This window comes from Electrona antarctica (genome assembly GCF_951216825.1).
Source record: "Electrona antarctica genome assembly, chromosome: 4".
NCBI lineage: Eukaryota > Metazoa > Chordata > Actinopteri > Myctophiformes > Myctophidae > Electrona > Electrona antarctica.
The window spans coordinates 26013566-26029814 of NC_136809.1; the positions used below are offsets into that span (position 1 = coordinate 26013566).

At 42.9% G+C, this 16249-nt stretch overlaps 1 protein-coding gene across 1 annotated transcript in view; it reads left to right on the top strand.

Annotated features, from left to right (window-relative positions):
- Nucleotides 1–16249, top strand: part of hhip (hedgehog interacting protein) — a gene marked incomplete at its 5' end in the record, with an annotated part of 44636 nt that overhangs the window by 23937 nt on the left and 4450 nt on the right. Inside the window, 6 exons of the mRNA XM_079499307.1 lie at nt 393–566; nt 1570–1713; nt 2018–2136; nt 4691–4814; nt 6643–6803; nt 8990–9071. Of these exons, the coding sequence (XP_079355433.1) occupies nt 393–566; nt 1570–1713; nt 2018–2136; nt 4691–4814; nt 6643–6803; nt 8990–9071 (804 nt within the window). The remainder of the gene's footprint in view (nt 1–392; nt 567–1569; nt 1714–2017; nt 2137–4690; nt 4815–6642; nt 6804–8989; nt 9072–16249) is intronic.

Sequence of the window (16249 nt, forward strand, 5' to 3'; positions counted from 1 at the left end):
CTGTCTGGGATAGCTTTCAACACAACTTTCTTAACATCATACTGTCCCAGGCCCACCCTTAGAGCATCCACAGCCGATTACTCACACATTGCTACAGGGCATTATGGTGAATATTCCCATCTGAATTTCTAAAGGCATTCTCCTATAAAACCGTGTAATTTATCTTGTTGACGGCTGGAACGTGTCTTTGACCAATCGGATTGCTTGCCTTAAAATGCCCCGCAGGGCAAAATTCTCATAAAGCACAGGTTGTTCTGCCAGTTGTTGCGGTAGCTGGGGGAGATCCCTCTAAGGATGCTACCGTGGGTATTCTAACTAATAAAGCTTTCATCTGCTATAGATCTTGTTATGAGAAATTCAATGATGACTGTGTTGTGATTTCCCTGTCTCAGGAAAAACCCAAACCAGGTGGACACTCGGACAGTGCGGGTGCTGATGGAGGTGGCAGAACTGCACAGGAAGCACCTTGGGGGCCAGCTGTTGTTCGGCCCTGACGGTCTCCTGCACATCATTCTGGGAGACGGCATGATCACACTGGACGACATGGAGGAGATGGACGGTCTCAGGTGAGATCCGAGGTCAAATGGGGTCCCACCAATATAAATCGCTTTTTGTGGGAATTAGTGAATACTTTTGAACGGCTCCCTGTTTATCAAGACATGCTTCATCTATTTAAAAAATCACACCCGTGTGAACTGAGTGGTGTAAGGTCTTATATAGACTGATCAGCTGTGGTCTGACGTAATGTCAGTGACGCAATGTCTCATTCCGGCCAATCACAATGCACCATGCTCATTTTTGCATGCACAGACAGACGGACAGACACGTAAACTAACAAAGCCAGTTGTAGGAGTGGTTTACACCACTCAAAAACAAATGATGCAATAGATTTCAACACAAGTTTCTTAACATCATACTGTCCCAGGCTCACCCTTTGAGTATCCACGCAGCCTATTACGCACACATTGATACAGAGGATGAAATGAGCAGTAGATTATGGGCGGAAGTGTCTCAGTAGGTAGAGCGGCTGTCTGGGGATCAGAAGTTCCCTGGTTCCATCCTTGGCTCCTCCAGGCTTCCTGTGGATGAAGCACATTACTGGGTTAAATGCAGAAAATATATTTCCACTCTGGGATCAGTAAATAAATATCCTTTAGCTTAGTATCTGGCAATGATTTGGAATTAATTGTTTTGTAGTGAAAGAAGAAGTTGTAATTTATTCATTAACCAATAAGCCCTGTTTTATACTTCATAGTAGGATGGTGTTGTGTGGCAATATAGCCAGCCAATATAAATGCTGAAAATGAATTCACCTATGACTTGCCCAAAATAGTGATGCCCATTGCCCGATTGAATGTGTTTTATCTACAGTATCATTGTTAAAATCAATGTACTGTACTGCACTAGATTATACTACCTGCCTTCAAAAGGGAAACCGGTCTGGCTCCTTGACCACCATCCAGAATGCTTAGCCATCAGACAGCACAACCACATGACATACTGTATACAGTATATGGATATTATTTGTGTTCCTGCCATTATAAATCTGTTGTCTTTGTTTGAATGCAGTGATTTCACAGGCTCTGTCTTGAGGGTGGATGTGGACACTAACTGTTGTACGTCACCCTACACCATACCCAAGGACAACCCCTATTTCAACAGCACCAACCAGCCACCGGAAATCTTTGCACACGGACTGCATGACCCAGGCAGGTGAGTGAGCCATTCACAAGAATGTAAAATCTAAATATAGCTAACTCTGACCACATTAAAGCAAATTAACCCTTTGTCAGTGGTTGTCTTATTCCCACCATATATGTAATGAGCTTAAAAAGCCCTAACCCTTATTTGAAACACATGTCTTCAGTAAGATTTGCTTGAGCAAGTTCATTCCTAAGAGTATCAGTCAATAGTAGGCCTACTTTGGAATTCAACTCTTTTATCACAGCATCAAAAGTCTGTGCTGAGGCCTTGCTTTTGTTTCTTCTGCGTTCAACCCTCATCTTCATATCTATAGGTGTGCAGTGGATCGCCTCCAAACAGACAATGGAAGTCTCCTCATCCTCTGCACAGATGCCAGCGGGAAAAATACGTCGACAGGGAGAATACTAGAGATCACTAAGGGAAAGGATTACGGTGAGTTGCAGTTTCCCCCAAAGCCCCAACTGCAAAATGTTGATGATATTATTGACCTTTTTTGTGGGGATCTGGATTGCATTATGGCAGTGCGGTAATGTTGCTCCTGATGAAAATGACTGAGCCTGACCTTTGTGTGCGTTGTGTTTCATGGCCGCACAGCTTGAGAATCTTATGAAAACCTCTATTATCCCTTTGGATAACCTTTCATATTCCTCCTCTTGCATAAAAAAATGACATCTGTTTTTACACATGTCAGCTCAGTGTGGATACCGGTGCCAGTCTTTTCATATTGTGAGAACATGGTATTTTGGCCCATCTCCAGCAAGCTCAGAAACACACCAGATAAAGTGCGGAGAGAGTGAAGTTTGAACGTGGAGAAAAAGAAAAAAAAATCCTTTGTGATCTGCAAAGATTCCTTCCTACAGTACTATACAGCACTGCCAAGAGAATGCGAGATTGTGTCCATGAATATGATTTATAGTTGTCAACAACAATGACTATCTCGATGATGGGTTAGCGCTGTTGAAAACACAGCTGAGAAGGAGGCCCAGCTCTTCATGTGGCGCACGCTGAGGCAATAATCAATACCAGAAGGGACTCGACAATATTGAATGCCGTCTTGACCACCCAAGATAACCCCTGAATCCTAAGTCCCTCCTCCTGACGAATGTATGCGACCGAAGCAAAGCTCAGTTCCACCTATCACCTTTCAGTTCAATTCAGTTCAAGATTTTATTTTTTCCATGTGGAAAACGTGGTATGCAACAAGGTGGTCGTTAAACGAGATATATTCTCGCCATAAACACATAGAGAATCATACTGTATACTGTAAGACACATTATATTAATGATTCAGAGAAATGGCCATGTACTGTAGGATTGGGCAGTGGGTTTGGAACCTTCTGTGCCCAAGGCATCAACGGGCAAATAAACACCTGTATTAATATCTGTGCAAAATAGACACATATCAATCTGTGAAAATTAAATAACTGATCTACAAGTTCACGTGTTGTGATGACTTTGTGAACTTGTGGATCTCTTTTTTTTAATGTGAAGGGAAAATAAATAAATAATAATAATAAATGTAATAATAATAATAATAATAGTAATAATAATAATAGTAATAAGAGTATATAAGATAATTCATAACGTTTTGAATTTGTATAAATGGCAAGAATGTAGTTTGTGTTTGTTACACACCTGGACTTGTCTCACGACTCACGGCACACTATTTTGATAACCACTGGCCTATAGGCTAATGAGACACACAGCCCTACTGCAGAAAGCTGTATGATAACCACTGGCCTATAGGCTAATGAGACACACAGCCCTACTGCAGATAGCTGTATGATAACCACTGGCCTATAGGATAATGAGACACACAGCCCTACTGCAGATAGCTGTAACCACTGGCCTATAGGATGATGAGACACACAGCCCTACTGCAGATAGCTGTAACCACTGGCCTATAGGATAATGAGACACACAGCCCTACTGCAGATAGCTGTAACCACTGGCCTATAGGATGATGAGACACACAGCCCTACTGCAGATAGCTGTATGATAACCACTGGCCTATAGGATAATGAGACACACAGCCCTACTGCAGATAGCTGTATGATAACCACTGGCCTATAGGATAATGAGACACACAGCCCTACTGCAGATAGCTGTATGATAACCACTGGCCTATAGGATAATGAGACACACAGCCCTACTGCAGATAGCTGTAAGAACAGATGGTGGCTGAACCCCCCCCTAAAGTCAGCAGGGTTTTCTCAGGTCAAAGACATTTGTTAAAATATAGACCTCCCTACAAATCCAACAGCTTTAAAACAACAACAACAACAACAACCATAGTACTTCAAAAACATCCACTTATAAATGTTGCTACATTCACATAAAATTCTTTGTTAAAATAATATAACGGATCGTGCCATTCGCTATGAGATCAACCCCAATTATTTTGCAGTACCTTTGAAATAGCGCAGTTTACTTCCTTACCAAAGCAAACCCTCATCAATGGAAACCACACAGCGCTATGTGCTAATGGACTCCTGACAGATTGCACTAAATATGGATATCCCTTTTTGATCACAACACAAACAAGGAACACTTGTCGTTATTGTAGGCATTAATCACGCTAAGGTCTTAAGTAGCAACTCATTAGCATCCAACCACAGGAGTGTGCATGGTATTAATTAATGTACTGCAATGTAACCCATATGGTGATATACAGTACATACAGTATATATATATATATATATTGTTTGTGTGTGTGTGTGTGTGTGTGTGTGTGTGTGTGTGTGTGTGTGTGTGTGTGTGTGTGTGTGTGTGTGTGTGTGTGTGTGTGTGTGTGTGTGTGTGCGCGCGCGCACAACTGCATGCATGTGTATGTGCGCGTGCGTGCATAAACAAAAGTATGGTATTATACAAGAGTGGAAAGAAAGAAAAAGACTAGAATATTTTGAATGCGTTAAAATATGTCTAAAATACAGAGCAGATGCACAGTACTTTAACCAGCCTTCTGCCCCCTCCTTGGCTTTCTATAGAAAATGAGCCATCCATCTATGACCTGCAGTCCAGTGGCGGGGCAGCGCCTGTCGGTGGCTTCATCTACAGGGGCTGCCAGTCCAGAAGACTCTACGGCAGTTATGTGTTTGGAGACAAAAGTGGGTAAGTAGGAAAACTCACTGGTGAGGAATGGCTGTAAACAACTCTATATTAACAACATGAGGCTTTGGCCATTCGCTGGTCCAGTGGTAGAAGCCTCCGGTCAGACATGTGCTTGACTCTGTCTAGACAGAGCCTCTCTTTCAACAAATGGTCTAATAAAGGTCCCTGTACAATCTGTAGGTATATGTTACTAGTTACTAGGTGTGTAGTTTGTGAACAGAGATCCAGTGTTTGTGCTAATGGGCATTTACAATTTACAAAAATGCATTTGTCTCTGATTCTTTTCCCAGATTGCATTTTATGGTCAAAACAAGCTATATTCAACGGCCCTTAACTAAAGAACCGATGATCGCGGTTACAAAATTGTTTTTCCCGGTGAAAGAAAAGACGATCGTCCGTCACTCCACACAGAAGAATTAATTAATGAATACCTGGCAGTTAATATGTTAACTTGTACAATACAATGTACATACAAAAATATCAAGAGAAAACATGTAAAAAGGGCGCATCACACCTTGCTGAATAATCACCTGGCAGCCTTGCAGGATCCCTACTGTCTGATTTCTGGAAAGGTCGAACCAAAATGTTTACCCTTTGTAGTAGCATCACTTACCATTATGATGCTGTACTGCTGCAGTCAGTGAAGCTATAAAACTAATGTGTGAGCCCTCAGAGGCATTCTCAGGGTTAGGCCTACCGAGACAATATAATATCAAGGGGGACTGGTGGACTGGCCATAACTCCAATATCCCATTACTCCAACTACGCGGCTTCGCGTGCGGTTAGAGTTAGGGAGGGTTAAGGATAGGGTTAGTAATGCGGCGAGTCGGACCAACGTGCCATCAGAATAATGCGCCGTCAGAACAATGACACGGCACCATAACCAGCCCTTTTTGCCACAGTGGCTTCCTTTTCCAATCCAGTTTATAATCTGCTGCTGCGGTAACAAGCGCATCTGATCTGTGAGCTTTCGGGGCATTTTCCAAGATGATCATAACTCTTCTTCTCAAACTGACATCTGTCCCTTTCCTCAGCAGATGCCAACATAAACCCGTAGTTCTGCGTGTGGTTTCCATTGGCATATGCCAAGGAAAAAAAAACACCAGTATCATGTTACTGTCACCACCACGGCTCAGCTCATTCAGTGTAAATTGAGATTAGATTCCTTGGCCCGAACTGTTCACAGTTTTCTTTGGTTTGTAATTCATCCTACTTCGCTGATGTCAAACATCGACGCTAGCGTAAACAGAGGAAATAAATAGCGTAGAGGAGGGAAGGGAAACGCGCTATCGGTAGATGGCATCGAGTTTGAAAAATTGTGCGGTCGTGGCTGATTCTGTGCCTTATTACAGTTTTGTGGCAGCAGAGATGTTGCGGCTGCGAGTGAAGGTTTCTGGCACAGAGTTTGTTTTGAAACTGAAAAAGCCAGAGCCTAAATGACACCATGTGGGCTCCGGGTTGGGAAATGCAAGATGGATCAATGAACTGTGACACAACAAGAAGTAGTTGTGTCCGACCCAACTCCACTGACACATTACCAATGCTACTGTTGATGAATTGGATTTTATCTTGCATTTGCAGTGATTGATAACTGCAGCAATCACTTTGTCTTATTCCAGTGTATTACCTATTAATCAATGTGATATTTCCTACCACTCCTTAAAAACTCTTTATTGTGAAAAGTTATTTTTCGGCTAATGCAGGTTAATAAAGACAAAGAGGAATAAGGCTATTGCAAACTAATGTATACCATGTATTATATATACATTAGTATACTATAACCTAACCTCCAATTTTAACTCACCACTGTGTGTTCTGCTTGTCTCAGTAACCTGCGAATCCTTCAGAAGTCTTCCTCATCCTCACCTTCATCAACATCAGGAACCGGAGGTGAACAGTGGCAGGAGAAAGCTCTGTGTCTGGGCCCAACCTCCTCCTGTGGTTCCACACTGGTGGGACACATCCTGGGCTTTGGAGAGGATGAACTGGGTTAGTATCTGCCTTGGTCGGATGTACTCCTCCTCCATTTATACAATTATGTATTTATAATACATAATTGTATACAAACAAACAAAATTCCTTAATTAAGAAATAGTAATCATTTTGGTCTCAGGCAAATCTGTCTTCGACCTGAAAGGTTTGAGAACCACTGTATTAGATGCGCTACATTTAGCATTACAATGTAGTATGACAATAATATATGTATCACCTTATGCATTGTATGCTTTTTGTATAAACTGTTTGTTTATTTCTCAGCCGTGTTCGCCTCAAAATATATAAATATAATATAACACTCCAAATCAACCTTTCCACATTCAGCCTCCCTTTCCATCCCACCTCTCTCTCCTCCCTCCCCCCCCTCTATCTATCTCTCTCTCGCTTGATATGAGTCGATATGAGTGACAGCAAAAGTGTCAACAAATCTTGTGAAGTCAGCTGCTTGTCAGGACATGGAGCCATCTTGAAAGCCATGTTTATTCAGCGTGACATATCTCAAAACTCTGGAGAAACCGTTGTTTAGAGTCATTGGGTGTTGTATATGGAACAATGGCACATGTATTTACATGAACAATCCCTTGTGTTGGGGAAATGTTCCGCTTGATTATTTACCAAGAGGATTGTACCGTTTTGACACCAGCATAGTGGTATATATATTTTGCTTCTGACCCCCAGAATTATGTTTAGGAGGGGTTGTTGCAATTGTTTCTGGCCCTTGTGTGTTTGCGAGCATTTGTGTTCACGTGCACACATGGTCTCCTCAGATTCAAGCCATTTCCAATCCAATACCCGAGCACAGGCAAACAGGAAGTCACAATCGCAGGAAATGGAATACCCCAGTGTCCAGACCTTCGTAACGCGTTCCCAAACAGGATATTAAACACTGCGCACTTCCCACTGGATTAACAGTAATTTCCATAAGATAGCATTACTGCTCAAAGGGCCCACTAACTGTGGCCCGTGTATTTGTGACCACCTAGCATGTGATAATGTTTTCACACACAATCTGAGATGTGTTATTCCACACCTGGAAGATCAGCAGCTTGAAGATAAGCCAGAGTGCATTGAGCTGAACAATGATAAGGTGCAGAATGGTCCAGAGGTCCATTACAAATTGAGATATCTTTCCAACTCCTTCACGCATCTCGAGCCCCCTCCTGCCAATCTACCTAAAACTTGCCGTGCATATCGCCAAGGAGTGTGGTGCCATCTTCAGCCAATAGTGTGCATTATGGGTTACTAATTATGTTAAGATACATTTTTAAGACAGTGGCTTATAAAGATTGCTGCGCTGTTGAGGATGGAATTATCTGTGGTTTTGCTGACTCTGATGAACTTTGGCTAGCACTGTTCCTGAATGGATATGCAGCGTTTAGGAATGAAAGTCTTCATTTGGAGGATACTCGACCCCCACCACACAGCCTCATCACATCACCCACAGAATGATTAGCTGTCAACTCTGGTTTTGCTGCTCCGAGTGAACACATGATCTTGAGGCCTCACGCAAACACCAGTAATGGCTATTCATTGTTCTTGCTGGGTTCTTTTGAAGATTTCCGCATTTGTTCATGATTTGGTGGTGGTGCAAGAAATGTGGAGGAGTGGGCACGTGTCCCAACCAAAGTGCAGGCCCCTCAGACTTTCTTTGAGGCTTGTTTCTCGTTAAATGATCCGTCTGTTTCCCCATCATGAGGATACAGTGAAAGGATCCATGAAATTCTCTCGTAAGAAGGTCAATTGGAAAGTACAATGCTGCAGTGTTGGGCTGGCTTTGTACTTAGTCTCGTGCTGGTGTCGTACCCCTAAAAATAACTGTTCTACAAGCTCCCAAGTCCCAACGCATTGCAGCACAACTCACTGTGATCATGTAGATCTGCTATTTTCAGTGGGTAACACCACATGCAAGGACATACCTCATAATGAGTGTGTGTATAGTATACCAAGCCCTTTAGAATGAATCTCCCCTCCTCCCAAAGGAAGCCTCAAACCAATGAGAACATACAGTACACAGACCAGAGATATCTTCCCATTTGTTCAACTTAATTTATAAACATCCACAAGTGCTTACTACTTTTACGTGTTGGGCAGTTCAGCCTTCATTATAATATACAGTCTATGTGTTGTGAATAATTCATGGGAAATTGTATTTCTCATGAAAATATGTTCCTCTTCCTCAGGTGAGGTGTACATTTTGGCGAGCAGTAAAAGCATGGTCCAGTCACACAGTGGGAAGCTCTACAAGCTGGTGGACCCCAAAAGGTACAGTCCAACATTTTAAATGGCCAGATGCATACCGTGCAGCAGTGATGCTCAACCTGTGGGCCGGGGCTCACCGGTGGGCCATGGGGATATTGCAAGTGGGCCCTAATGTTAAAAAATGTATGAAGATGCTACAATTGTGCAAATGCCTTCTAAATAAGTAGATCTCACACTTTCAAGATTATTATTATTATTTTTTGTCACAAACACGCTGTGGCTTGTGTTTGTGATCAGCAGCGTAACGAACTAAACAAAATATTTCCACCGGGGCCTCTCACCATGTTGTTAGCCTGTGAACAGAACGTAACCCATCACGCCCACAACAGGTAGTTTAAGCCAAGCAGTCTCATTGGTCAAAGTTTGTTTCACAGTCAGGTGTGAGTGATGAGTCATTGCAGTTTGAAAAACTACTCCCAACTAAATGATTGTTGGCTTAAAGTAAACACCAAGATAAAATGTGAGTGAATTAATTTAGTAAAAGAAACCTTTGCTTACAAAACAGAAACAGTTGTGTGGATGTAATCACACCTGCGTTTGAAAGATTGAGTAATCAACTTGAGGCAACAATTTTCTTTCTAAATGGATCCACAGCGTTTTGCAATTAAGCCCCTCGTCTCTGACTTAGATTCTCTTATTTTCCAAGTTTATTGTAGTTTCAAGTTGTAATTTGGTCTAGTTACAGTAAGTAAGCAATCACTCTAATTTTGTTTATACAGCAGCCAAGCAGTCTCATTGGTCAAAGACGTGTTCCAACTGTGATGTTAATTCCTATAAAGCACATTTAATTGTGAGTCTGCGGTTGTTTGCGCAAATACTGTGTCATCATCAAAATGATGATGTGACTTCATCAAACCAGTCTGAAGTCATCTGTTACAATACCAGCTTTTTCCACTGTGGATGCTGATGCGGACATCATGTTCTCATAACAATAACCATCATGGTATACATTTTAAGAAAGAGACAGGAAAGAGACATATTTGAACACAGAACATGATTAGTAGCTAGTGGGCAAGTATTTGAGCCACCTTGATGCGTGTGTGTTAAACATAACATTCAGAATGTGCCTTATAACAACAGCAGAATCACAGGAACATCATTCCTTCTCATCTCCCTCTCTCCCGTTCCTTCCTTACACATCTCCCACAATGCATCGCTGGGACCCAGTTGGTACTTGCATCCCCCTCGACACATCATCACGCAATCATTGGCTTCTTCAGCCAAGACAAACTCTGAGCAGTAATTGGAGAGTAAGCGCAGAGTTTGAAAATGTTAGTGCAAGGTATTGCTAACAGAGACGCGTACGAGCTGGCCCCTTTTCACCCTGCTAGCACAACTCTGGCCTGGTGGTTATTTTCGGAACGTTTGACAGCCGCTTGGGTGAAAACGCGGTGGGGGAAAGGGGAAAAACTGGCTGCAAAGGCACCTATTGACAGCATAGAGACCTCCCTCCTCCACGGTGCAGGGACTTTTATTTAATCACATGAAAGAACACATGTACAAGTACAGGGGATGCATTTTCTTAGTTTTACTGTGGAGTGCACTGAAGTTGCCTTTGAATCAGAGCTTTCTAATCAACGCAGATGCAGGTTTATTCCTTTTCTTCCATCATAATTGGATCATTTACAGGCACAACCATGTGATGCTATGTGTTGCGGCCTAGCTTACGGTGTATATGTGTGTGTTGTGTTTTTCCATCCATGTGTGTGTGTGTGTGTGTGGATGCGTACATGCGTGCGTGCGTGCGGCGGTGCGTACTGTATGTTCTTGTATCTGGGCGAACACATCATTTGAAATATATGTGTGTGTGCTTGTGTCAGAACTGTTCTCTAACTCGCCCCATATGTTGCACGTTGTTAAAAATCACTTTTACACAGTGATGGATCTATAAAATGTTTGTTTGTGCCAAGCCATGTACATGTGAAAAACATTTGTCCGTGAATACCGGGAAATGATGCAAGTATTCCACAAATCCCCCTGCTGTGTCCTCCCTATGGCGAATACGTGTTTGTCATTGACGTATCACTCTCCAGCTGTAATGAAATCACATTGAACGTGAGCAAACTTTGCCCGGCACTGTTTTATTCAAACCAATAGGCAATAGCTTATTAAGCTGAACCTGTTGCTATGCAAAACCTCCCATGTTTCTGAACCTCGTGCCCTTATTTGACACGCTTGAGCGAAGCTGGGAAGCGGGGATCGTTGGTCTGCAGTGAGGTCATCCGGCTGCATGTCAGCAGGTGGGGCTTCTTTAGAGACAATGCAGCGCACGGAACTCACTACACTGCGGGAGCGAGGTCTGGTGATGGGCCATGATGTCGTAATGTCCCGTTAGTCTGACCATATGCACCCTAGTGTCCCAATCTGGGGAGAACGTTCGGCAAAAAACAGCTGATCTACAAGCTTTGCTATTTAAGGCGAGCCAAAGAGATTTAGGCGTAGAGAAAACACAATGGACACAAGGAATTGACACTCACTTCTGCTGATTATAGGAAATTTTCAATCACAGATATGCATGTTGTTCGCTGAAGCAGCATTGACATCTCCATTGCAGGCTCTATACCAATCGGATTTGGTATTACGGCTTCCGGGTGCTTTTAAACTCTGCTATGCGCTTTCCCAAATGTGTGCCAAAATAGCAATTTTGGGGGAAGCGTGCCAACCCGCCTACAGCCACACCTCTAGGCACAGATAACGCTGTCGGCATAATGGATAGCGGGTAACGCTGCACCAAAATACCATTTAGGGACAGTGCAAGCTGCTATACTGGTAATTTGCGGGCAGCGGCTAACGAAAATAGAGCCCATAGGGTTTAAGCTGTTAAGTCAGAGAAAGACAGAGAAAGACACAAGGATCAGATGTATTAGAGAGAGGGAGTCGAGAATTTGAAATACAAAAAGAGACTGACAGTGAGGGAGGGCCATTTAGTCTATGCATGTACAGTACATACGAATGTGTGTGTGTGTGTGTGTGTGTGTGTGTGTGTGTGTGTGTGTGTGTGTGTGTGTGTGTGTGTGTGTGTGTGTGTGTGTGTGTGTGTGTGTGTGTGTGTGTGTACTGTATGTATGTATGTATGCCTCAGCATCACAATAGAAACATATCCCCAGCTAATTACTCCGAGGGCGATGACAGTACCACCCAAGTCTTTGCGCAATTAATTACGGTGCAGATGTTTCTGGAAGGGGCCCCGGCGGCGGCCCCAGTCTGTATTTATGTGCTCTGGCATGGCCTGCCGGCCCACGTTTTCCTCCCCAAGAACAATTCTTTCCACCATCTATCGGGCTTGTTTAGTCTGCGCAGACCCTGTGGTGTTGGAGCGCTGACTCCTTAACACACTCGCCACTTGGTTATTAGGATCTTGTTACAGGAGGAGTGGGGATAAAGGGGGGGGAGTAGCTAACGCCTCTGACCTCAGCCTGTTATCAAGTCGGGTGGTCCTCCTCATCTCCCTCTCCTCTCCTCCACTTCCATGTTCCCGTTTCTTTTTTTTTCTTCTTCTTTTTTTATGTTATCAGGGAATGGAAAGCAAAGTAAGGAAGGGAGGGATGGATAACTTGGGGGTGACATGCAAAACAGAGTGGTGCTTCAGTATGTATGCAGCTGTAGCTAGTCGGGCCACGACCAACTCGTACGGCGGAGAACGAAAATATCCCATGTACAAGCTCACAACACATAGCAATGCCACGCGTTGTGAGCTTGTGATCTACGAGCTATTGTCGCTTTTATGAAATTGCGCATTTCCCGTCAGTGTGTGTGCGTGTGTGTGTGTGTATGTGTGTGTGTGTGTGTGTGTGTGTATGAGAGTGTGTGTTTTTTGTCACGTCTCGTGACTTCACACCTCCATATGGTCACACCTCTTGACATCATGCCTCTATATACCGTATGTCACTCCTTTGTGACATCACATGACATCACACATCACATGCATACCATATATGGAGCCAGCCAGCAATTCTATATCTGACCTCAAACGCTTAGATCTCCATATATGGAGTTGACCTGTTTTGACATTCAATATGTTGATCTGACCTCATCAAACCGACACGCTCCATATATGTATATGTACATAATTCATTCCATATGTTGATCTGACCTCATCAAACGCTCCATATATGTATATGTACATAATTCCTTCCATATGTTGATCTGACCCCACGCCCAGCAGTCTTCCGCCTGCCGTCACTCAGGCGGATGCGTGCACGCGTCTTATAATTTGGGGTTATTTGTCTTTCTTTTTTTTTCATTTAGAAAAATAGGGATCCCAGGGTTAGTGGTTAAGTGTGTGTGTGCGTGCGTGTGTCTGTGTGTGTTTGTGCATGTTTAGCAAGGAGCACAGGGGAAAGAAGGAACAGCCAGGGAGGTTGGTAGAGGAGGCGTAAAGGGGGAAACGTCAGCCATAAACTCCCTCGGCGGTGTTTGTGTAAACATGTCCAGGACAGATGACTTCATCTCTAGGTATTTGTTTGTCAGCTGGAGCACCCCTCCAATAATAAATAGGCCACCATGCATTCTGAAACACTCTGGGTGTGTGCATGCGCTCGTGTGCGTGCGTGCATGCGAGGGAGAGTGAGAGAGAAGATTGAAAAGGAGCAAGAGAGGTGACAGAGACAGAGAATGAGGCTCACTGTTTGCGGTGGGCCTGAAGGGGAGGAGCTAGTTATTTTCCAAATCTCTGATAATTAATTAGATCCTACTAATTACACGAATTGCACTATACTTCCAGACACAGTTGAAGCTGGCACAATATCTTACAAATTATCTGGATGTTTTGCTCAATCTGCCCAGTATGAACATAGGACAGGATAGTCACTACACATTTACATATACTCCCTCATAAAATAGCAATTATATTTTCATAGAAATGCACACGCCAGTGAACAGAATGTATGTGCATTACACTTTGTGCCAAGACTGCCTTAAAAGAAACAAATGACGGTGTAGCCTGCAACTTATTTGTCATTGGATGCTGTAGTTGTAACCTGCTATAACACATTCAACTATAACAATTATATTTCATTTTATCTTTATTACCAGCTTGTGGAGCACACTGGTCTAAAGTAAGTCGCTGCACTAGTAGTGATTGTTTCGTAACTTTCTCCTGAACACATTCAATTCATTTTTCATGCAAACTAAAGCAAGAAAAAATGAATAGCGGACAAAAGGATGACATTCATACACTCTTACAACCACAAACAATCCAATATCTAACTGTAAACATAAACAAAAATAACTTAACTAGGCTTCCAATAAAAATGAATTCGTATCTAATATATTCCTGACCTGAGCATGCACCTCGTTGCGGCTGCAGAGTCTCAAATATGTTTACTCATTTTGGTTTGCTGGTCTGTGTGCACACAAACCAGACATAATGACTATTGCAACAATGTAACAATTTGGTTCTTACTCTGGAGCTTTTGAGTCAACTTTAGATGTGAAAGACACCTTAATTTAACTCTTGAGTTTAATATGTTTTGATAAATGTTGATGCAAGAGTCATGACAGTACTTTTCAAGAGTTTTAGCTTGGGACAACCTGTTATTATATGACTGTCATTCTTGTCATATTTTTAATTGGCTTCAGTCCTAAGTCCTCTAATCATCTAATCAATCCTGACTCTAGTAAAGCCAGTTGACACCAATGATTCGCAACAAAGTTGCAACACTTCCGACCACTGCAACTGGTTGCAAGTTGCAACTCGAACTTGTTGTGTTGCACATCATTGTTATGGACTGGGTATTACTCTTACATGGCCCCATGTTTCACTCTTGCGGCAGTTGCTACACCTGCATTTCTCCCATCAGGATAAATAACGGTTTATCATATCGTGTCTAATTAGACAAAATGACTGTGTGCATGCATGAGTGCATGTGGGTCCATCCACAGTCAAATGGAATTAACTTCATTCTCAGAACAGGGAGTCCTTAAATCATTACACGGAGAGTCAAATCTCCTACTGATTTCTGCGGTCATTTGTCTTTCCATTGCAACAGCCTCTGTCCAAACAGAAGGGGGTGGGAGTGGGGGGTAATGTTATCACGAAGCACTTTTCACACATTGGGGTTTAGTCAGCTGCTGCCTTGTGTGATTGAATTTACAGAGAAACAGAGACCTTGAAAACACAGTGAACTGAGAAAGACCGGTCCTGTTTTATGAAGTGTATTAACTGTTTACGTTGCAAATCACTAGATTGACCAGGGAAGGTACACACCCTATACTTGACTGCACTTGTTTCTCTTCTCTTGCTCTTCCATATTTGTGTTCGTTCACATTATTCTCGTCCACGTGGGTGGGAGGAGCGTGCACACACATGCACGCACGTGCAGGAGCCTGTGTGGGCATGCACCAAAAAAAAAAGAAACACCCCCTCTTTTATTCCCCCATCCCTCCTAAATCTTCCTGGGGCTCTAGCGCTGGCGCTCTCCTGGACAAAGCTGCTTGCCAGTCCCATTGAATGGCCCAAGGCTCCTACAATACACAGTAAATTTCCTCGCACAATTAAAACAAGCAACGAGGCGACAAAGGCGGCCCCCAAACAATGGAGGCAGATGACAAAACAGCAAAAGGGACCACACTGGGGCGTTTGATTAAGCCATTGTCCCCGTGCACAATGTACACCACTCCACGGTCCTTTTCTCACATACACCTCATGTCAATCAAACAGGCCCTGTGTGCCAACGAGCTAAACCTGTGCGCACACACAAACACATGTGTATCACACACTTATCTGCAAACACTTCTACACACACACACACACACACACACACACTCACCATGACTAGCGTATGTATTGCAGTTGAACGTACGAGACGTTGATCTCAGATAAGGCAGCAGGGAGGACCATTCTCCTGAAAGGAGTGCTGTTATCTGCGGGTGTTCCCATCTTTGTCTATCATGTCCAATCTAGAGCCCAATGTATCGGGTTGTCTGCTACATCGACCATTTTCAAGCTTGTAGATCGGCTATTTATGACAAAGAACAAATCTGACTTTGGTGGTTAAATTAAAATAATGTTCCGTTTATGTGAGTATTTTATATGTACTTGTTTGTTTCATAATTATATAATACTTAAATCATAAATTAATTGATTTCCAATGTATTATTAGTATTAGTATTAGTATTAAATACATATCGGTGAACACATTGGCCAATCGCCAAAATCGGGATCGGCATCGGACCCAACT